The sequence below is a fragment of the Canis aureus genome, chromosome 27 (assembly GCF_053574225.1).
Source record: "Canis aureus isolate CA01 chromosome 27, VMU_Caureus_v.1.0, whole genome shotgun sequence".
Lineage (NCBI taxonomy): Eukaryota > Metazoa > Chordata > Mammalia > Carnivora > Canidae > Canis > Canis aureus.
This window is the reverse complement of record NC_135637.1, coordinates 44,620,065-44,644,235: the sequence shown is the minus strand read 5'-3', so window position 1 is coordinate 44,644,235 and position 24,171 is coordinate 44,620,065. Positions and strand designations below refer to the sequence as shown.

At 39.2% G+C, this 24,171-nt stretch overlaps 1 protein-coding gene across 5 annotated transcripts; it reads right to left on the bottom strand.

Annotated features, from left to right (window-relative positions):
* Positions 1 to 541: 541 nt before the first annotated feature.
* LOC144299379 (nebulin-related-anchoring protein-like) lies at positions 542 to 23,686 on the bottom strand. 5 transcript variants are annotated; one of them, XM_077874939.1, is made up of 12 exons: positions 23,505 to 23,686; positions 23,195 to 23,401; positions 21,281 to 21,352; positions 20,060 to 20,164; positions 19,240 to 19,345; positions 17,100 to 18,725; positions 16,279 to 16,383; positions 15,249 to 15,356; positions 7,241 to 7,348; positions 6,531 to 6,638; positions 1,024 to 1,129; positions 542 to 629 (listed from the first exon to the last, which is right to left on the bottom strand). In XM_077874939.1, the coding sequence occupies exons 1-3, from the start codon at positions 23,523 to 23,525 to the stop codon at positions 21,287 to 21,289; spliced, it is 294 nt and encodes a 97-aa protein (XP_077731065.1). In that variant the 5' UTR covers positions 23,526 to 23,686; the 3' UTR covers positions 542 to 629; positions 1,024 to 1,129; positions 6,531 to 6,638; positions 7,241 to 7,348; positions 15,249 to 15,356; positions 16,279 to 16,383; positions 17,100 to 18,725; positions 19,240 to 19,345; positions 20,060 to 20,164; positions 21,281 to 21,286. The 5 variants fall into 4 exon arrangements, with proteins under 5 accessions (XP_077731065.1, XP_077731066.1, XP_077731062.1 ...); XM_077874936.1 differs by lacking the exon at positions 21,281 to 21,352; XM_077874937.1 differs by lacking the exon at positions 21,281 to 21,352 and having other exon boundaries at positions 17,100 to 17,415.
* Positions 23,687 to 24,171: the final 485 nt, after the last annotated feature.

Below are 24,171 nucleotides of genomic sequence, written 5' to 3'. Positions count from 1 at the left end.
ACTCTGGGAAACGAGCTAGGGGTGGTAGAAGGGGAGGAGGGCGGGGGGTGGGAGTGAATGGGTGACGGGCACTGGGGGTTATTCTGTATGTTAGTAAATTGAACACCAATAAAAAATAAATTAAAATAAAAAGAAAATCCCCTACAGATCCAGGCTTTAAAGTTAATTTGTATAGAGTTTTACAAAGAATTCCCATAATTATTTTGTGTTCGTCTGTCATTAATGCCCCTTCCTTGTTCACATGTCTCTTCATTCATTCCTCTTTCAGCTTTCCTGTAACTTATTCTCTTCTCCATTTTGTCACGTTGACATTAGTTCACCGGGTCGGTCGCTGACCTTGCTGGGTGACTCAGAGCCTGGGATCTGCTCCTTTCCTCACCCCTGGTCAGAGGACTGATGATAAAGAGTTTTCCCCATCCCCAACCAGCCAATCTTTTCTCTCTTGCCTATAAGAGCTCCCCAGGGATATCATAACACCAAATGGGTGACTTTCTAAACAAAAGGGAGTCTGTTGTGGTACTTACATTGCTCACATTAAAAGCATTGGCTCCAGCGAGATTAATTTCTGGAGTATCTGGCATGAGGTGGACTGAAGTTTTATCCTTGTCCCAAAATTCTCTGTGCTTTGGCTGTGGAAGAAAACACAATAACAACATTACTTTGCAATTTGTAATTCTTCTAGTTCAGTGCACTACTTTCAACTTTTCTGATCTTAAATTTTTTCATATTAAGGAAAAACATCTAAAAGTTTTCCACGTTACTCAAATTTAATATGAAATTAATATTAATATATTTTTGTTTAAAACTTATAAACAACAATAAAACAATCCTACTAACATTACATATTAAAACCTAAAATCATCAATGGTATAATTTTACAAATAGATTACTGGGTTAATTATCAGTCACTTACAAGCATGACTTAATTTTAACATAGATGGGGAAAAGTGACTTTCAATACTAATATTCTCAGCATTCAACTTAGCAAGGACAACTTTTGGTGTGTCAACAATACGTGTCTACCTGAGGCTCTCTATAGGTGTCCGATAGACACTGTCTAGTAGGATCTTCTGAGCATTTTTGACTCTCAACTCTTCAGGAGACCCTGCAAGTCAGCCTTATAGATGGCCTGGGAAAGAAAACAAAGTTAGATAGAAGCGTTTTTTTTCTTTAATTATGATAAGAAAGCAGTTTCATGGTATATTTTACCTCCCACAAACTAATTAAAATGGAGCATTGGCCCGACAAACACAATTCATCATGTGTAGAGCAGGATGCATTAGAGCCCAGCAACGTTCTAGTCTGCTTTTTCTGTGGCGGGGCACCTATGCACTCATAAAGAAGAATGATGCAGAAGGAGCTCTCTCTCTATGGGATGCATGGAAGGTTTTCAATAATATTTAAGTAACCTCATACTAGCTCGGGTGGACTTTTAAAGCAATAATAACAGGCTTTCCAGTAAGTTTTCTATACAGCAGGCAGAACGATCTTTATAAAATTCACAATTCAAATCTGACACCACAACATTCCTCTCATCACATGGCTTCCCATTGGCCTTAGGAAAAAGATCAAATTCTTTACATGGACTAGAAGGTGAGGATAATCTAGCACCATCTTATATGCTTCCCTTTGACCTACGGATTCTGTCCACACTGGTTTTTTGGTTTGTGATTCGTACACAGCCCTCTCCTTTTGCATATATTGGTCATTCTGTAGGAATCCCTGTGTCTTCCTCACAGAACCAGCTCCTGTCCTCCCTTGCAATCCCTATTAATGTAGTATTTCCTTAGATAATCTTTCCCCACCTCACTTTTTCATAGCACCATTGATCATTATTTCTCATCCATCAGATTTTTTATTGATATTCTCTAGTTAATATCTGTTTATTTGCTAGCAATGTAAATTCCCTAAAGTCTGAAACTTTGTCTTGGTTCTTCCTCTTCCTTCACCATTGGATCTTCAGTGCTTAGCACAATACCTGGCACATGGTGTATTTTAAAGGGATAATTAAGAATCCAATCCTATTGTGGTAAACAGTAACAAGGTTGTTCAAAAAATTGAGTATAGAAATACTGTATGCTCCAGTAATTCCACTACTGGGTATTTACCCAAAGAAAATGAAAACTCTAATTCAAAAACATACATGCAACCTAAATGTTTACTGTAGCATTATTGACAATAGCCAAGGTATGGAAGCAATCAAGAGATGGATGGATAACGAAGATATGGTTTATGTATACACACACGCGCACGCATGCATGAAATATTACTCAGGATACAAAAAAGGATGAGATCTTGCCATTTGTGACAACACAGATGGACCTAGAGGATATTCTGTTAAGTGAAATAAGTCAAACTGAGAAAGACAAATACCACATGATTTCACTTATATTTGGAATCTAAACAACAAAAACAAATGAATAAAAACAAGCAAACAAAAAAAAAGAAGAAACAGATCAATAGATATAGAAAAACACTGACAATTATAAAGAGGGAAGGGGTAGGGGGTTGGGCAAAGTGGGTGAAAGGGAGTGGGGCATACAGGCTTCCAGTTATGGAATGAATAAGTCATTGCGAAGAAAGGTACAGCATGGGGAATATAGTCAACGGAGTTGAAATAGGATTGTATGGTCACAGATAGTAGCTACTCTTCTGGTTGAATCACTATGCTTTACTCGTGAAACTAATGTGCCATTAGGTGTAAACTGTAATTTTAAAACAAAGAATTCAATCCCTGGTTCCACAATTTCGATCACAGTTGGCTTTTCATTTTCCCTAGATATCTCTTCCTTTTGAATTAGGATTTACATTTTCTTGGTCATTTGTTTCTTTTTTTCACTTTCCTGTAATATTTTTTAAATAATAAATTTATTTTTTATTGGTGTTCAATTTGCCAACATACAGAATAACACCCAGTGCTCATCCCGTCAAGTGCCCACCTCAGTGCCCGTCACCCATTTACCCCCAGCCCCTGCCCTCATCCCCTTCCACCACCCCTAGTTCATTTCCTAAAGTTAGTAGTCTTCGTGTTCTGTCTCCCATTCTGATATTTCCTACCCATTTCTTCTCCCTTCCCTTCTATTCCCTTTCACTATAATTTATATTCCCCAAATGAATGAGACCACATAATGTTTGTCCTTCTCTGATTGACTTATTTCACTCAGCATAATACCCTCCAGTGCCATCCAATTGAAGCAAATGGTGGGTACTTGTCATTTCTAATGCCTAAGTAATATTCCATTGTATACATAAACCACATCTTCTTTATCCATTCATCTTTCGATGGACACTGAGGCTCCTTCCACAGTTTGACTATGGTGGACATCGATGCTAGAAACATCAGGGTGTGGGTGTCCTGGCGTTTCATTGCACCTGTATCTTTGGGGTCAATCCCCAGCAGTGCAACTGCTGGGTCGTAGGGCAGATCTATTTTTCACTCTTTGAGGAGCCTCCACACAGTTTTCCAGAGTGGCTGCACCAGTTCACATTCCCACCAACAGTGAAGGAGCGTTCCCCTTTTTCCATATCATCTCCCACATTCATTGTTTCCTGCCTTGTTAATTTTCCCCTTACTCACGAGTGGGAGGTGGTATCTCATTATGGTTTCTATTTGTATTTCCCTGATGGCAAGTTATGTGGAGCATTTTCTCATGTACTGGTTGGCCATGTCTGTGTCTTCCTCTGTGAGATTTCTGTTCCTGTGTTTTGCCCATTTCATGATTGGATTGTTTGTTTCTTTGCTGTTGAGTTTAAGAAGTTCTTTATAGATCTTGGAAACTAGCCCTTTATCTGATACGTCATTTGCAAATATCTTCTCCCATTCTGTAGGTCGTCTTTTAGTTTTGTGGACTGTATCCTTTGCTGTGCAAAAGCTTCTTATCTTGATGAAGTCCCAATAGTTCATTTTTGCTTTTGTTTCTTTTGCCTTCGTGGATGTATCTTGCAAGAAGTTACTGTAGCCGAGTTAAAAAAGGGTGTTGCTTCTGTTCTCCTCTAGGATTTTGATGGAATCTTGTCTCACATTTAGATCTTTCATCCATTTTGAGTTTATCTTTGTGTATGGTGCAAGAGAGTGGTCTAGTTTCATTCTTCTGCATGTGGATGTCCAATTTTCCCAGCACCATTTATTGAAGAGACTGTCTTTCTTCCAATGGATAGTCTTTCCTCCTTTGTCGAATATTAGTTGACCATAAAGACATTAAAGGCATTCAAATTGGCAAAGAAGAAGTCATACTCTCCCTCTTTGCTGATGACATGATTTCATGCCGATGACATGATAAAAAAATGATATTTTAGTAACTAGTTAATAGCATACAAATAACAAGCTAGAAAGATATATGAGGAGTGAATTGTGGAGTAAAATTTCTATCTTAGTGAAGAACATTTTATATTTTAGCGTGTAAAGTATGATGGATATCCAAAATTCAAAAGAAGGGATTCTCAAAAAGGATTACATACAGATTTTGAAGTTTCCCTTTCTCATTCTTTAGAAACTTGATTCATATGCATTCCTTTGTATACTAATGTTATTCAGGTTAATGCAGAGTTTACATTTCTCTAAAAACTGGCCTAAATCTACCACTTGGCAACTCCTGTCAAGGATGGGTATGGGTACACTTTTCTATAACAAATGTATTCATTAGGAGAAAGCATTCCTTGAAGCTCTGGGAACCAAGTTTAAATAATTAAAAGAACCCATGATTTCCAGTAGAATGGGCAAAAAATATGAATAAATCTAAAAATATTTCAGGTAAACTAATGAAACACCACAGTGTGGAGACTACTACATTAAGGGAAACTAGTGAGTTTGGAGCATGCTGCTAACCTTTGAAATTAATTTTAAGGAAGTATCCCTGTCATTCTTCAATTGAGAGGCCATGGCAATTTTCATGTTTAGGAAACACACAGCACACGTTCAAGAATCTACGAAAAATTCTGGTAGCACCACCAAGAGTAAAAAATAAAACTTTCTAAATAAGCCTAGCTGTAAGGTAGACATTCAGTAAACTTGGTAAAATGCTAAAGGGAAGTGCTTATTAGGGAGAGTTGCGTTTTCCCAAGGCCTAGGAGGAATGACCAGGCAAAGCTGTGGAAGGCTTTCTCCCCAGAGAACAGCTCACGACTCAGGCACCTCGGCTGGTCCTCTCTGCACAAGCAACAACTTACATCACTCTGCAGGTAGTGGGCTTTCCCGGCTTGGATCACATTGTTCTGGTCAGGAAAGCAAGACCAGTCAGTGATGCAGATACTGGTGATAATCCACATCACTTGCTAAGGCCTGGCCTTCTTTGGCAGCTTTGATGGACACCATGTCCACTGGGATGGAGATCTTGGCCTTGTGGTTATTGTAGGCCTTTTTGTACAGCCTGCCATTCTGCATTTTTTTAAAATTTTTTATTTATTTATGATAGTCACACACAGAGAGAGAGAGAGGCAGAGACACAGGCAGAGGGAGGAGCAGGCTCCATGCACCGGGAGCCTGATGTGGGATTCGATCCCAGGTCTCCAGGATCGCGCCCTGGGCCAAAGACAGGCGCCAAACCGCTGCGCCACCCAGGGATCCCCCATTCTGCATTTTTAACACAGTTGCTGCCCAAGCCAGCTTAGGGTCTTCCTTGGTATTGCGACATCCAATATAATGGCCTTTCTGTTTCTCGTAAGCGGTTTTCCATAGATACTGGTATACGTGAACAAAAAAGAAGAGTCATGTTTCTCAATTCACTTTTTCTAAACAGTCTGCTCCAAGTATGTCCACCTCCCTTACATTAGCCTTTTTTGGGCACTGTTTTTCATGAAGTCCATACTCTAAGATTTAGGATTCCTAACCCATTGGTTTGTCTTCTATGTCTACATGCATGAACACATTATGAGCATTTCTAAGGCAAGAAGTGTTCTTCTGGATTATCCCCAATACAGGCTTATCTAGTGTTTCCCAACCTTGTCACTGTCTACTACCTTCACCTTCTGCCACAATCAAGTAGCACCGTACTTCACATTTTAAATTTAATAAACAAAAAAATCTAGTCAATAAACTAAAGTATAAACTTTGAAATAGTTGTATTCTAAAATTTATAATCTCATTTAAATGGAAAAATATATTTCTAGCACATATTAACATATAACTTTTAAAAAAGGCTTGTCCATCCACTGGACAAGAACATCCTGTATGTTTAAAATTCTCACAGGAGAAACTTTATGTATGCTGCACTTCAAGAAACAACAGAACTTTTTGTATTCATTGAATTTTTATAAGTGCTTGTAAATTACATGATTTTGAGACGACAGTGAAAAGAAAATAAAAACCTGCGCTTAAACATAAGAACAACAGAACCAAGCCCGATGCAGAAGGGGCACCAAACTGTTGTACAAGTTATTCTTGGTTTTGCGATTTCAAAGCAAGACACTAATCACGATGATCTCCTTTCTACTTAAGTGTATTAATGGGGAATTAAGCTAAAGATCAGAAAAATATTCACTCCCATATGACATCTATTAGCGTTGGTTAAGGCTGGGAAAAAAGGAGCTCTCACATCACTGGCGATCTCCCTGGAAGCCCTGGCGTGCTGAATTGGGATGGCATCTTCCCGCAGGTCATAACCCTTCATCTTGACATCTTCTCAAGCTTGGTTACAATGTTTCTGCAAATGGAGATTGCAATGCCACAGTTAATCTGAAGAGGGAGCCACTGAGTCAGCCTTACTGATGTGTAAGAAAACCTGTTAATAAGTCACATGGAAAATTAGTCTCCCGTTAAGACTTATAAAAGAGGCTGGTTTCATACTGAAATTAAGTTCTAGTAGGTTTTTTAAATGAAATTTAGTAAAGTTCATTCTTTTCAAGAAAGAAATTAGGAGACAGTAAATCAAGTAAAAAATGAGAAAAATAGATAGCGTTTGGCTTTAAAAGGAAAACTCAGTGATGGGCCACTGAAAAGAGAACCAAGTAATACTATACTTGCATATATGTATGTTTTTCTGTGGTGTTTTTGGTGAAAGCAGTGCATGTTTCCTTCCAACAAAGATAAGGACACACATCTCTATTTATAAACACAACGTGCATATGCATATGCGTGCCCGTGTACGTGGGTGCTCACACGTGGCACTTCTCATTAGTTTAAATACTAGAAATCAAAGGAATGGTAGGGAAATGCCTTTTGCTAAATTTCCTCTGGAACATATCAACTTAAGTTTCAGTTAGGCAGAAAATATTGTGTAACGCAAGTGAGCGTGTAGCTCCTTACATCACTGATCTGTACGGCATTGATCTTGGACTGCAGCATCCCTGGGGTGTCCGCTGGCACATTCACATTCGCCTTCTCTCTCTCCCAGGCATCACGACACAATGGCTGCTAAAAACGAAAAACGAGAGATGGTTGATAAGTAAATAGGCCAATTACCGCACAAATAAAATTATAGGGACAGTTAACGGTTCTCTTTGGATGTTCTCAGATATGAATGATATAAATCTAGATCACATTTTGTTTTCATTGTGTGAATTTTCTGGGGTTTTTTTTTTTTTGGTTGTTGTTGTTGTTGTTAAGTACTCTCCACAGCCAGCATGGAGCCCAACATGGGGCTTGAACTCACGACCTTAAGATCAAGACCCGAGCTGAGATCAAAAATCGAATGCTCAACTGACTGAACCACCCAGGCACCCCTTCATTTCTGTTTTTATTTAAAAGGTGCCAATAATGACTCTAACAAGAAGAATACATTGATGTGTGATAGAATATAACTGGAAAATGAATCCGAAATACAGTAGTAAAATGATCCTTTTTCATCAAGTCACATGTAATCATCTGGCAGGAAAACCTACATTGCAGGTAACTATGATAATCCACATCACTAATCAAATCCTGGCTTTCTTAGCCCAAATAACTATCATGGTATCGAATATTGAGGCCATCCCTGGACTTTTCAATTTCCCTCATGATTGAAAAGCAATAAAAGGTGGCAGTTCTGTGATCATGGTATTACCTGGGAGACTTGCATTACAAGCAAGACCTCAAAATGTATTCAAGAATGGGTATCCGAGTCTGCAGGATATAAAGATGCTGACCGCATCTATGTCAAAGTGTCATCTAGGTAACTGAACTGTAGATACCATTAACTTATTGACTACGAAAGTGTATCTGGATACATGAATGTTCAAGGTTCTAATCCTGGTAGTAGCAACTTAAATGTCACACAATTCTTATGGAGACTTCTTCAACACGTCCGAACACATCATCAACCCCACTCACCTCACTGATCTGTATAGCACCGATCTTTGCCTGGATGACTTCAGGGGTATCAACAATGCTGGTGAATTTGAAGTCCTCCGGCTTTATACAACCTCTCATTCAAGAGGTTCTTGAATGGGCATTCTTCACTCTCATCACTTCCACAGAACCCTCTGGCCACCATCCTATACCCTTCAAACGTTCCAGGTCTGATCTGTACATGTTCCGTATGAAGGAAAGGACCACAGAGTTCAAAGGAGTCAAGTCTGCTCACTGTATCACCATGATGCCAGCAGGCCACACACTACCTCTATTTAAACTAGCTGGGTGGCCAGTCCCATGGAATGGAAGGATCAACAGTAAGTATTAATATTTGGTGTTACATCTCTGACACACATCTCTGGGAGAAGTTCACATAATCCTACAGGAATTGGAGCAGGGCTGACAAGTGACCCATGTGGAATGACAGCAATGGCACATTGTTTTGTTTTTATACAAGGTTGACCATCTGCGCTCACCACTTGAAATCTGCCTTTTTTGCACTACTGAGAATCACATCTGTAAGAACTTGAGAGAATAAGGTCTTCAGAGGCATATATAACGAGGAAAAATATATACTTCTACCTGTATACACCACTCTATCTATAAATGTATGTACCAGATAAACTTAAAATCCAACATTTCCTTACGTTTATATTTGTTTCTGAAATTTAGATATTTCATCATGCAACCGTAATGGGTTAAAAACAAAACAGTTGGAAGGAATAGGTATCATGATGACACTAAACGCATGTCTTTCAATAGTAACTCTGAACGTGAATGGGCTTAATGACCCCATCAAAAGGCACAGGGTTTCAGACTGGATGAAAAATCAGGACCCATCTATTTTCTGTCTACAAGAGACCCATTTTAGACAGAAGGACACCTACAGCCTGAAAATAAAAGGTTGGAGAACCATTTACCATTCAAATGGTCCTCAAAAGAAAGCAGGGGTAGCCATCCTTATGTCAGATAAACTGAAATTTATCCTGAAGACTGTGGTGAGAGATGAAGAGGGACACTATATCATACTTAACGGATCTATCCAAGAAGAGGACTTAACAATCATCAACATATATGCCCCGAATGTGGGAGCTGCCAAGTATATCAATCAATTAATAACCAAAGTTAAGACAAACTTAGATAATCATACACTTATACTTGGTGACTTCAGTATAGTGCTTTGTACACTCGATAGGTCTTCTAAAAACAACATCTTCAAAGAAACGAGAGCTTTAAATGATACACTGGACCAGATGGATTTCACAGATATCTACAGAACTTTATGTCCAAACGCAACTGAATACACATTCTTCTCAAGTGCACATGGAACTTTCTCCAGAATAGACCACATACTGGGTCACAAATCAGGTCTGAACCGATACCAAAAGATTGGGATCGTCCCCTGCGTATCTCAGACCATAATGCCTTGAAATTAGAACTAAATCACAACAAGAAGTTTGGAAGGATTTCAAACACGTGGAGGTTAAGGACCATCCTGCTACAAGATGAAAGGATCCACCAGGAAATTAAGGAAGAATTAAAAGAATTCATGGAAACTAATGAGAATGAAGATAAAACTATTCAAAATCATTGGGATATAGCAAAAGCAATCCTGAGGGCGAGACACATCGCAATACAAGTAGCCCAAAAACTGGAAAGAGCTCAAATACAAAAGTTAACCTTACACCTAAGGACCTAGAGAGAAAGAGCAAATAGATCCTACACCCAGCAGAAGACGAGAGTTAACAAAGATACGAACAGAACTCAAGGAAATCGAGACCAGAAGACCTGTGGAACAGATCAACAAAACCAGGAGTTGGTTCTTTGAAAGAATTAGTAAGATAGATAAACCATTAGCCAACCTTATAAAAAAGAAGAGAGAGAGGACTCAAATTAATAAAATCGTGAATGAGAAAAGAGAAATCACTACCAACACCAAGGAAATACAAACAATTTTAAAAACATATTATGAGCGCCATACGCCAATAAATTCGGCAATCTAGAAGAAATGGACGTGTTACTGGAAAGCCACAAACTACCAAAACTGGAAATGGAAGAAATAGGAAACCTGAACAGGCCAATAACCAGGGAGGAAATTGAAGCAGTCATCAAAAACCTCCCAAGACACAAAAGTCCAGGGCCAGATGGCTTCCCAGGGGAATTCTATCAAACGTTTAAAGAAGAAACCTTACCTATTCTACTAAACCTGTTTGGAAAGATAGAAAAAGATGGAGTACTTCCAAACTCGTTCGTTCTATGAGGCCAGCATCACCTTAATTCCAAAACCAGACAAAGAACCCACCAAACAGGAGAGTTGTAGACCAATATCCCTGATGAACATGGATGAAAAAATTCTCAACAAGATACTAGCCAATAGGATCCAACAGTACATTAAGAAGATTATTCAGCGTGACCAAGTGGGGTTTATCCCCGGGATGCAAGGCCGGTTCGACGCTCATAACACAATCAATGTGATTCATCATATCAGCAAGAGAAAAAACAAGAACCATATGATCTTTTCAATAAACGTAGAGAAAGCATTTGACAAAATACAGCATCCATTCTGATCAAAACTCTTCAGAGTGTAGGGAGAGAGGGAACTTTCCTCGACATCTTAAAAGCCATCTATGAAAAGCCCACAGCACATATCATTATCAATGGGGAAGCACTGGGAGCCTTTCCCCTAAGATCAGGAACAAGACAGGGATGTCCACTCTCACCACTGCTACTCAACATAGTCCTAGAAGTCCTAGCCTCAGCAATCAGACAACAAAAAGACAGAAAAGGCATTCAAATTGGCAAAGAAGAAGTCAAACTCTCCCTCTTCGCCGATGACATGATACTCTACATAGAAAACCCAAAAGTCTCCACCCCAAGATTGCTAGAACTCATACAGCAATTTGGCAGTGTGGCAGGATACACAATCAATGCCCAGAAATCAGTGGTATTTCTAGACACTAACAATGAGACTGAAGAAAGAGAAATTAAGGAGTTAATCCCCTTTACAATTGCTCCCAAAAGCATAAGTTACCTAGGAATAAACCTAACCAAAGAGGTAAAGGATCTATACCCTAAAAACTACAGACCACTCCTGAAGGAAATTGAGAAAGACAAAGGAGATGGAAAATTATTCCATGCTCATGGATAGGAAGAATTAATATTGTGAAAATGTCAATGTTACCCAGGGCCATTACCACGTTTCATGCAATCCCTATCAAAATACCATGGACTTTCTTCAGAGAGTTGGAACAAATTATTTTAAGATTTGTGTGGAATCAGAAGAGACCCCGAATACCTAGGGGAATTAAAAAAAAAAAAAGAAAGCCAGGGCTGGGGCATCACAATGCCAGATTTCAGGTTGTACTACAAAGCTGTGGTCATCAAGACAGTGTGGTCCTGGCACAAAAACAGACACAGATCAATGGAACAGTATAGGGAATCCAGAAGTGGACCCTCAACTTTATGGTCAACTAATATTCGACAAAGGAGGAAAGACTATCCACTGGAAGTAAGACGGTCTCTTCAATAAATGGTGCTGGGAAAATTGGACATCCACATGCAGAAGAATGAAACTAGACCACTCTCTTGCACCATACACAAAGATAAACTCAAAACGGATGAAAGATCTAAATGTGAGACAAGATTCCATCACAATCCTACAGAACATGGGCAACACCCTTTTTTAACTCGACCACAGCGACTTCTTGCAAGATACATCCACGAAGGCAAGAGAAACAAAAGCAAAAGTGAACTATTGGGACTTCATCAAGGTAAGAAGCTTTTGCACAGCAAAGGATACAGTCCACAAAACTAAAAGACAACCTACAGAATGGGAGAAGATATTTGCAAATGACGTATCAGATAAAGGGCTAGTTTCCAAGATCTATAAAGAACTTCTTAAACTCAACAGCAAAGAAACAAACAATCCAATCATGAAATGGGCAAAACACAGGAACAGAAATCTCACAGAGGAAGACACAGACATGGCCAACCAGTACATGAGAAAATGCTCCACATAACTTGCCATCAGGGAAATACAAATCAAAACCACAATGAGATACCACCTCACATCAGTGAGAAAGGGGAAAATTGACAAGACAGGAAATCACGAATGTGGGAGAGTATATGGAGAAAGGGAACAATCCTGCACTATTGGTTCGAATGAGAACTGGTGCAGCCACTCTGGAAAACTGGGTGGAGGTTCCTCAAAGAGTTAAAAACATATCTGCCCTATGACCCAGCAATTGCACTGCTGGGGATTTACCCCAAAGATACAGATGCAGTGAAATTCCGGGAACCCTGCACCCCGATGATTATAGCAGCAATGTCCACAATACCAAACTGTGGAAGGAGCCTCGGTGTCCATCAATAGATGAATGGATAAAGATGTGGTTTATGTATACAATGGAATATTTCTCAGCCATTAGAAACGGAAGTACCCAACATTTGCTTCGACGTGGATGGAACTGGATGGTGTTATGCTGAGTGAAGTCAGTCAGTCGGAGAAGGAGAAACATTATATGGTCTCATTCATTTGGGGAATATAAAAAATAGTGAAAGGGAATAAAGGGGAAAGGAGAAAAAAAGTGGGAAATATCAGAAAGGGAGACAGAACATGAAAGACTCCTCACTCTGGGAAATGTGAACTAGGGGTTGTCGAAGAGGAGGATGGCGGGGGGTGGGTATGACTGGGTGACTGATGGGCACTGAGGTGGGCACTTGACGGGATGAGCACTGGGTGTTCCTCTGTATGTTGACAAATTGAACACCAATAAAAAATAAAATTATTATTAAACAAAAGGAAAAAAACAATTGGGACTGAAATTTTCTACCTAATTACACAGAGTAAGAGAGATTTTCTTTGTCTTAAGAAAAAAGAATTGCCCCATAAGGAATCCTCCATAAAACAATGTTCCAAATGATTCTTTTACCATGAAATATACAGATTATGTAAGGTTCTATTAAAATCACCACTTAAATTATATCCCTAGGTAGTACACCGTGACACTATTCACAGAGACACACGTCTCCCCCAAGAGTCTGGTGACAAATACATGCACATCACTCTGCAGTTCGTAGGCCTTCTTAGCCTGCCAGATCACATCATTCTGTCCTGTCAAACATGTCCGCTGGTGCAGATAATTACAATGATCAATATCACTAACCAGGACCTAGCACTTCTTAGCCTGAACAAGTGACATCATGTCCAATGGTGTATTGGGAATTCTTTCAGACTTCTCATAAGCTTTCTTGTATTTTCTGTCACTCTGGATCTTGGCAGTGTGTATAGACCATACCAATTTGGGGTCATCTTGTAGGGTGCGGAAACCCACGTGGTGGCCCAGTTGCTTATGCTAACCTTCTTTGTACTTGTACTAAAGTGGTGAAAAATCAGATAAACAGATATATGAAAATAATGTAGTACGGTCTTTTGAACAAATGTTTTCCGAATATTGGCAGTCATTTTATATTTCAGTTCACTCTGAGCAAAATAGAGCTATTTTAGGTAGTTTGATAGAGAACGGGAATAAATCAGGAGGGCAATAGGATGGTGAATAAGAGTCATTACAAAAAATTATAGCTGACATTTACTGAGCAATGACTATATATGCCAGACACTATTATGAGTGCTTCATATGTATCAGGCTGATCTGTGTGAAACTGCTGTGTTTTTTAGCAAAAAATAGTTGAGTAGTAGCAACTACAATCCCATTTAATCTTCCCAACATCTCTGTGAAGTGCATACTATTATTATTACATTTTTCAGATGTGGAAAATAAGACACAGTGGGTGTAATCATGGGTCTCCAAAGGCCGCCTGAATGGTGGAACATTAATAAATTATCTGGTCCCCCAAGAGGACTAACAATACCTCAGTAGGAAAAAGTTATTTGTGTGGTTTGGGAGACAGGTAAAAATGGCGCATATTTCACAGGAATGGAAAGCAAGGTGATTGGTTTGAATCAGATGACAACAAAAGCCCTGGAACAAGAGTTTCCATCTTGTTCAGACTTGTCCTAAAAGTGTCTTAGGACTAGACTAAGGTAATATCTTTTCTATATTTGGATAACATAGAAAAGTTTGGACAAAAGGGAGGGAGAGACACCTGGGAATAAGGCAGATCCTATAGACTGGCTACTGTATTTAGAGACAAAAATGAGAAATAAGAGGGAAGAAACAGGTGGATACACAAGATAAAAAATAGAGAAGAGCCCAGATAAAGGGAACAGGATTGCTTAAAGATTTGGAGCTGAGGGTGGGAGGTAGGGAGCTTGGTAGGATAATTATTTTGACTAAGTTTTTAAATTACTATTAAATGAACTTCAAAAGGTTGCTGAGAGCATTATACATAAGCCTCCAGTATAAAATCTTATGTATAGAATGTGATTTCGGTCTTGTCTGATATGAAACTTTCAACTGTGATCTAGATTTATGGAGAATGTCATAAATATTTGGGGGATAAAATGACACTGGTCAATAATCAAATAGATTGTTTCCTGAATTTTTCCCAAGAATTCTGCATAGATTCTTCATGTTTTTTTTATTCACTTCTACTTGGAAACAACCAAGAAGTTATACATATACCTCATCTATGCTAACCTTAATGTGCTTCATTCAGTTTTAATGTTTTTATTGTTTTGAAGATGTATCTGACAGGGAGAGAGAATGAGAGAGAGCATGAACACAGGCAGGAGGAGCAGCAGGCAGAGGGAGAGGGAGAAGCAGGCTCCTCATTGAGCACAAAACCTGACATGGGGCTTGATCCCAAGACCCTGAGATCATGACCTGAGCTGAAGGGAGATGCTTAACTGACTGAGCCACCCAGGTGTCCCCATTCTAATGTTTTTAAATAGAGAAAGTCTTTAGTTAGTGCAAAACAAAATAAAATTGTTTACATAGATTTTTTAACCCCCCTCATCGATTGTTAAAAACACTACTGTGTTCGTTACAAGAAAAGCTAAACCACAAGGAAATAGAGGCCATACCTCACTGGAAATATCTCTGGAGTCTTTGGCTTGCTTGATTTCAATGGCATCTGCTTTGAAGTCATAGCCTTTCTGCTTGGTCTCATTCCAGTCTTTTTGGTAAAATTTCTGTTGAGGGAAAACTCAGGTTTGTTTACAAACATTGAAAATAAGTGAATACTCCAAGTACTCAAAATATGAATATGACAAAATGTGAATGAAGACAGGATAAGGAAAAACAGGGATTTCTGAGTTCCTCTGGTTGTTGGCTATTTCCTTAATGGAGTGCAGGATACTTCTGACTAAGATTTTAAAGCTAAACATCTAGACCTAGTAAATGTTTGAATGCTTGTCTTCATCACAATATGGTACACATCTGAAAATACCACAACACGCAAAACATGGAAACTAAGAATCAACTGTGAAGCTAGAAAAGCTTCATCAAGGTCTCATGTAAGGTCCGGTAAGATATTTTTTTTCCTAATGTTGCCTTTTGACTTTTCAGAGGTCCCTGCTCAAGGGACATGACATAGATATGTTATCGTTTAGATATGATCTTAATAATTTAAAATCTTTTAACTTTCTGATGTGGAAAATAAGACACAAAGCTAATGGCTTTGAAATATTAAACAAGAATGCTCTGGATCAATCAAAAATTTATAAAGATAAAGGAGACTGTCACCTCATACTCCCTCAAGTAAGAGAAATTCAACTAGGTATTTCAATATTCTCTATTAATATATGATGAAACTGAGCTGTGAACATTGGATATCGAACAATGCTTTCAAGATTGAAAGGAAGACACCGATAGAATACAGATATCCCAACTCTTTGTAGTCCTGGGACCCAGCCATGTATTTAAACTAACATTTAAAAGGGAGAATTTCATTCATACTGCATTAGGAATAGAAAGCTAAAGAAAAAATGTTTAGCACCAAAAGCTGTACACATTTCTAAGATAGGTAATTTGTCCATTTCATTATACCACACTCCCAAAGCTGACATATATTATCCTATGAAGGTATTTTCAATTCGTATTTATGCCTCTTACATTGCTGATTTGCAGGGCATTTATAGGGGCCTGCAGCATGCCTGGCATGTCAGAAGGAATGGTGATGTTGGTTTTATCTTTATTCCATGCATCTTGATATAGTTTCTGTGGAGAGAAGGGAAATGTTATTTGAGTAGTGGATATAGACAATAAATTGGGCTTTCATTGTGATTTCACTGAAAACCCCACAACTTTGAATTTCATCCATGACAGTCCCCCTAGGCTATTCCTGGGGAGAGACATTTCGGCTGGGGAAAGACATCTTCATTGAGTGACAATAAATGGACGCCATATCTTTCCTTACAGAGGATGATTCTTACAGAAATCTGGTTCCTGCAGAAGGAAATGCCCTGAATATTAAATAGCCTCCACATGCAGCTCTCCATGAATCATGCTACAATCACAAAACCTCCCTGGTTCATTTAAGATGACTCACCACATAGATTAACATGCATGAGAATGTGAGTTTTAGTTAAAAAAAGAAAAAAACTTTCCTGAATTCAGAAAGAGTAGAGAATACTATTTATCATTCTACATGTCACCAATGAAATGGGTCTGCCAAGAGTGACCATGCCCTCTTGCTGGGAATCAAGGTGGTTTATATACTTAGTGGAATATGGTTTTACCTTTGGCCTGTGAGTTAATAAAGACACTGTCAGTGACTGTAACAGGAGAACACAAAGCCAGCAAAAACCCTGATCATCTACCATGCTTTTTGGTAAAGGTGCATTTCTCAAATATCTTCCTGTATTGTGAAGCCTACTAAGACAGGAAGAGAATCACCCCTGAAGTGCCAACATTCCTGGGCCTGTCACACTCACATCGCTCTGAATTTGATTCACATTCCTGGTGTGCTTGCTTGAGACTCATGGCATCGGGTAGGTACATGTAATGGTGTACGGGCTGTTTGTAGTTGATATCGCTGACAACATCCCGGGACAACTTCGCAGCTGTAATGCTAAGCATGTCCCCAGGGGTATGGTAGCTCATTTTGACGTTCTCATAGTTCCTCTTGTGTTCATGATCCGACTACAGTTTTGCCACATTCATGTAATGGACCAGCGTGGGATCATCCTGAAGGCTTCTAAAACCCACATGCTTTCCCTCTGACTTCTCATAAGCTTCCTTGTATTTATACTGCGAAGGTAAAATTTGGTTAGCAAAGTCCTCGGCGTTGATAACATTAGGTATAGCAAGAATAGCCACACACAAAGGCACTTTGACACTGTGACTTTCTGGAAGACTACAAGAAATCCAAACCATACCTGCCCACTCCTATGTGCCCCAGAATATTCAGAGTGAAAACAGTTATTTCCAACACTGCTGGGATAGAAATAGGTAGGTATCATGATAAATTCAGGACCAGTTTTTTTCTTTGCTATAAATCCTACAAATGCTTTTGTATGTCGGACTTCACTTAAACAACCCATCTGAATGTTCATCCTTAATGCAACAAGACATTCCAAACATAAGGCCAGTACCTCTTGGTTTCCTAGGGATGTGAATTTTCCCAATCCAATATGGCACCACCACCACAGAATGTTATCATACATCACAGGACGTTAGAAATTAGTGTGAAAACCTTCCATTTACTGCTCCCATTGACTGAGTGATACGTATGCAACTGACGCAGAAGAAAATCCAAAGAACTCTGTGAGTTCACACACAGTTTTTCTTGGGAGTAGGGGGTGGAAAACTTTACTATGTTGTCTCAGGCTGCTGGAGTAAGGTTAGAACAAACCCCTCTTCTTTCTAGGGGGCATCAATTTAGATACTGCATAAGCAGGTAGCCAGGCCTTTCCCCCCCCATTTCTCGGCAGCCACTTTCCAAGCCCCCTGCTGAAGCAGCTGCCGATGAGTTCAGGAACAGGAAGGGCAGGAATGGCTGGGAGCTTCCCCTGGCAGTAAAAACCTCAGCACAATGCTCCACAGCCCAAGCTCTCTCACTGCTGGACCCAGCAATGGTGTATAGATAGAGTTGTACGGTAGGTAACAGGTCAAAACCTCAATTTTTATAGAAGAGAACTCAAATCCACTTAAATTCTGCAGAAACTCTGCTCGTGCCATTTATGCACTGATTTATAAACAAGAGCTTAGCATGCACTGATTTATAAACAAGAGCTCAGCAGACAAAAGGGTCACCGAGACATTTCTAGGTATGTTAGAAAGAGCCCTGCACAAGGCCTTAAAGAATGATAAAGTCACATTTAGACTTTCATTTTGTCCTTAACCGAGAAATGTACTTCCTCGTGGTATGCACATCTTTGAGGGACGCATTTTCAGGGACCTCTAAGGAAAGCTGTAGAATTCTTCCATCCTGAGCTCCCCTGTGGACTGCACACATGGGCATCTTATTTCTTCTCCTTTCCCAAACCGTAACTGTAGCCCTCAGAATAGTAGGTGACAGTGAAGTCTACGGGGCATGTGTGCTGTTTGACATTTTTGATCTGCAATGATAAGAAGTGGAAGTGTATACTTTTCCTATTGCAGATGAAATGGCATTGATTTACATACATGAAAATTAAATTCAAGAAAAATGGACCACACCTTTACCCATTTGGTTTACAAAATCCTTACATTTTATACATCATCTTTTCAATCTTCTTAATACAATTATTATGCAGGCAGTCATTTGAATTTAATGTGTTACTGTCAGGGAGGTTGTTCTCACTGAAAATTAATGTAGGCTGTCAAGGAAATGTGTCACTAGGGGTAATCTGGCCTACGAATCAGGGGAGAAAGTGGTTGTCAGATTTACGATAGCTCTACCAAGTGGGGTCAATGGAAAAGAATCACGGAATTTTGAAAAAATGACAGCTCCTCAAAACAGTATCTTGTGGAGAATTTCAACGTCATTAACTCGACATATTGTTTTCAATGTGGCAACATTTAGACAAGCACACATTTGATTCGTTTTTTAAAAGGCAATGCACCCACATTTCACCGAAAATGTTTACTCACATCACTGGCAATGTTTCTGGATGCTTTGGCTGCAGTGATGTGCAGCCTCACCTAGCGCATTGTTGCCCTTGGCTATTAAATCATGCCAGTCCCGTTTGTAGCAGACCTGAGGTATGAGGGAAAGAAGGAGGTCAGCATGCTGTACATGGATCAGCTGAAGTGAGTCCCCAATTGCTGGGACTGTTTCGTTCGTTTCCAGATATAAGCTAAAGGAATCTTCTACAGTACATTTTATTTTGGGAAGTCACATTAGCAAAACATTACACCTTGTGTAGCATGACATTACAGGATGCTGCACCAATTATACACCCAAACCTGGTTTGAGTACAGAGCAAAGCAGGATACTGAGATACTGGAGTGGATCTGGAAGAGAGGAATAAAGGTTCTTTCTGGAAACCTTGGCGTGTGAGGACCAACTAGAGAAAATGAAGTTGTCCACTCTTATGGAAGGAAGGTCAAGGGAAGACCTGGTGGTTAGCTTTAGAAATTTCAGGTCTGCTGTAATAAAAGGATTTCATTCATTCTTATTTTTCTGCAGGATAATAACTCTCTCCACTTGCAAAATGAGGAAAACCAACTCGAAGTTTGAGAGGAATAGATGTTGGGCTCCACGTAAGGGAGAATGTCACATCCTTTTGGAATTATCCTGCCCTGGAAGAGGCCGACTTAAGAGGCAGAGAGCCATCGTCATGAGATAGGCTCCATCCAGTGTGTGTGTGGGAAACCAACCTAAATAGTTATCAAGGCCCCATCCTACTCTGAGATTCTATTACTGTACCACCTTGTCTGGGTTTCACACCCCATTGAAAACCCTACTTACGTCACTCATATTGTAAGCATTGCACTTGGCCTAGAGAAACAGAGGAAGATCAGGACTCATAGTGTATTTATGTTTCACATCTTCTCCTTTAGCTTTGTAGAAGATCTGCAATACGCAATCACAAAAATAACATGTATCACAGAGAGTACAAAAAAGAAAATGCTTAAAGTGAACACCAATAAAAAATAAATTAAAAAATAAAAAATAAAAAAAGGAGTATTTGGAATAAATCATGAAAGGAACTACAATGGAAAGGATGGAAACTGAGTGTGTGTGGGGGAAGTTAGAGAAAAATACAAATCATGAGAGACTCCAAACTCTACGAAACAAATAAAGGGTTGCCGATGGGGAGGTGGGTGGGGGGATGGGGTAACTGGGTAACAAGCATTAAGTAGGGCAGTGGTGAGATGAGCTCTGTATGTTATACCCTATGCTAACATATTGGATTTAAATAAAGTATGTTTTAAAATAAAAGAAAAAATATTCCAAAGGAAAAAGTTCTAGGTATACTAGAAGATGTCTTCAAATGTCTTTTGAAGTCATTTATCAGAAATCCTTCCAATGTTATGAGCCACTAAAATACTCTCAATAGCTTGTGTTTTCACACCCCACACACTGACTTCTTCCCACAAAACTCCCCAAAATCCTCAAAAATCAGCAATTAAAATTGTCATCTTACATTTGCCAAAGGGCAAACATTACTTTGCTGTTATCTTCTAAAAATAAACTTGTTAAAAGCAAAATAAAATGCTTCAATTGTACACTTAAAGGAGTTATTCCCAGCACAGTCCCTCTACTACTTCTATTGTTAAAAATCAAAGGTATTCTCCTATTTTTAAAAAAGTCAAGCATTTTTGTCATTTTCAGAAAGACCTAAAAACTCCGTGTATTAAAATAGACAGAAAAGTAGAAAACAGTGATCTTTGATGGCTAGAGATGAATGGAAATCATTTCAAATGCAAAACCCTAATTTGAATAAATGGAGTTTACCAAAGTCAGAAAAGTCCAATCTTTGCTAGTGGAGTAAACCGGTCTTGTTTTTGTTTTGGGTTTTTGATTCTTAGAAAATGGCATTTAGAATGAGACTTTCACTTCTGCTAAAAAAAAAAAAACTTTCCAATTACAATTGTAGCACTAAAACCATATAATAATTTCCTCATGCTATGAGGGCGCTTCTACATAAACCCAGTGTACTTAAGAGGTTTACCATTTCATACTTACCCTATCTTATCCTTTTACAGATGTCAGGAAGACAGCTAGGTCCAGGATGTAGAACTTAGATTGTATCCTCCTCTTGGTAATAGAAAAGAAATTGCTTGATTTCTAAAATCTAAAATACAACTGGAACCACTAGATTTCCAGTCTCTTGACTGTCATTTATCACATAAACCTTTAAGCAGATTATCACATGTAAACTGTTGTCTATGTATCACAAAGTCTAAAGAGGCTGATATCTATTTGAATTCTCAAATCCTAAATAATTTCTTCTAGGCATCCAAGAGCTAACGTTATTCCCTCACTGCCTTTAGAAACCATAGCTAGGCATTCACAGAGTCTCACCGATTCTACCCTCTACACATCTCCTCTGCCATTGCTAGTGCTTTAGTTGAAGTCCAAAGGAGTCTTCTGCTAGGTTTCTGTAAGCGCTTTTAATCCATCTTCTTACCTCCATCTCTTCCCTCATCAATGCCATCTCAGCACTCTTGGTCAGAAGTATCTTTTAGAACACAGATCTGATAATCCAACTCCATGGATTAAGATCTTCAACACCTCCCATTACCTACCCCACAATCTCCAGAGTATAAGCACACAAGATCCTCAATGATCACATAATAATCCCGAACCCTTCACCGTCCTTCCAGTTCATTAGCTCTTGTTGGTCATCATGATTTTTTCTTTCACCAGGAATGCACCCTTCCCTTATTTGCCAGGGAAGCCTTGGTGGGGGGTTACCCTCTTCTCTTGTACTTGGCACATACCTCTCCTGTAGCATTCACCTCTTGGTGTGGCAATGCTCTGGTTCCATCCATGCCTTTGTCTTACACTCTTATATCCTTGTCATCTCCTATCTATCTCACCACTCATCATCTACGGCGTCTTTATAGCATCAGCATATAATACAATGCCCGGCTCAGGGAAGGAGTTCAAAAACGTTCATTCAATGGATTAATAAATAAATGCTTTCCATGTCCCTTTAGTTCTTCTACACACTAAGCTTCCCTTTAGGTCTGACCTTAGCCAGGTCATACACATCGCTCATGGACAGCCAGGCAAATAACATACTAATCTCCAAGACCTAAGTTTTCTTTTTTTTAAATTTTTAATTTATTTATGATAGTCACAGAGAGAGAGAGAGAGAGAGAGAGAGAGAGGCAGAGACACAGGCAGAGGGAGAAGCAGGGTCCATGCACCGGGAGCCTGATGTGGGACTCGATCCTGGGTCTCCAGGATCACGCCCTGGGCCAAAGGCAGGCGCCAAACCGCTGCGCCACCCGGGGATCCCCAAGACCTAAGTTTTCAAAAGCCTCTATAATATTTGTGTATGATGAATTCTGAGAAGTAAAACCATATACGCATGTGAGTTATTTCCCTGTACTAGTATTTTATATACGAACAGCAAATATATGCAACTTAATATGGATCTGAAGGTGATGAGTTTGTTAAAGTGTCTGGAATTCAAGTTTAAATTTTGTGTGTGTATATACAGGTGTAGTACAAGAGTAGAACTTTTTCATCACAACAAATTTATCCCATAACACAGTATTTCAAAGGCAGCTAAAAAGGAAGATGTTATAAAAAGGAAGATAAATAGTAATATAGAAGAAAAAGAAAATGTTAGTGCCCAAACTAAAAATAATTGTTGTGGTTGTTCTTGTTTGTATTCCTAATGGAGCCCAATGCAGGGCTTGAACTCATGACTCTGGGATTAAGACCTGATCTGAGATAGCAAGAGTCTGACACTTAACCAACTCAGCCACTCAGTCAGGTGACCCCCAAACTAAAAATAATTGTAATTGTAATTTTAAAATACATAAAGTAAAAGGAAAATTAATGGCTCAGAAGAATTAAACTTTTGAGCTGCTATTTATTTTGTTGAAGCCTCCCTCCATTCTTGGCCCCCTCTTTTGTACTTACATCACTGACTTGCTTTGTGTTCTGTTTTGCCTGGACCATAACTGGGGAGTCCACGGTGCTGGTAAATTTGAGGGTGTCTGGATGCTGCCTGTACTTCTTTTCATTCAGGGCATCACCTGCTTTCTTAACGTTTTCTACATCTAGACTGCCAATAGGTATCCAGCCTATGCGTTTCATCCAGGTGTTGTAGTCTTCCTTGCAGGCATTCTATTGCAAAGGGAAAAAAAAGGAGTAAGTGCCCCAAGCAGTGGGTTCTCATGCACTTTCTGACTTTAGGAGAGGATTATCCTGTGAAATAAGTGTCACTTACATTGCTCTGTACGTGCATCATGTTTTTAGACTACTCCAGGTCCATGGCATCAGGCAGATAGGTGTAATGATGGAGTGTATGCTTATAGTTGACATTGCTGGCAACATCCTGAGCTTTCTTGGCTACCACAACATTGAACACATCATGGGGTGTGTTGTATTTTGTTTTTGTCTTCTCATAGTCTTTTTTATACTCCCAGTCGGATTGTATCTTGACTACATTCATATAGTGAACCAGTTTAGGATCATCTTGGAGACTTTGGAAGCCAACCATTTTCCCTTTGGTGTTTTCATAATCTTTTTTGTATTGAACCTATTGGAAACAAAGTGGGTATATTTTAAAATGTAGTTATGAAGATTTTACTGATCAATAAGACTATGATTTAAAGCAATTGAGCTTCCCAGGAATTACTTCAACAACCAGTTAGATGTATTCATTTGTATATAGTTTGAAATGTAGCCTGGTAAAATTAAAATGTTACTTAGAACCCATTTAATTGTCTGTAGCTGCCTCAGCCACCTGAGAGAGATTGGGGTGGGGAACGTTTCCATAATTCATGTCAGAGACAAGGTAGTAAGTTCCTTTCTACTTATACACTGGTAGAGACAAATGAAAAGATAAACATTCTGCAATCATTACCAGTTATATTGTGCTGCTCCAGGAGACC

What these genes read in the sequence shown, in the direction of transcription:
- LOC144299379 (XM_077874936.1), bottom strand. Translation starts at nt 23,525, where the DNA reads ATGATGCACGTACAGAGCAAT. An exon ending in TGATGCACGTACAGAGCAAT is followed by an intron (nt 23,402 to 23,504) that starts GTAAGTGACACT and finishes CCTTTGCAATAG; the next exon opens with AATGCCTGCAAGGAAGACTA. An exon ending in ACACAAAGCAAGTCAGTGAT is followed by an intron (nt 20,165 to 23,194) that starts GTAAGTACAAAA and finishes TGCGTATTGCAG; the next exon opens with ATCTTCTACAAAGCTAAAGG.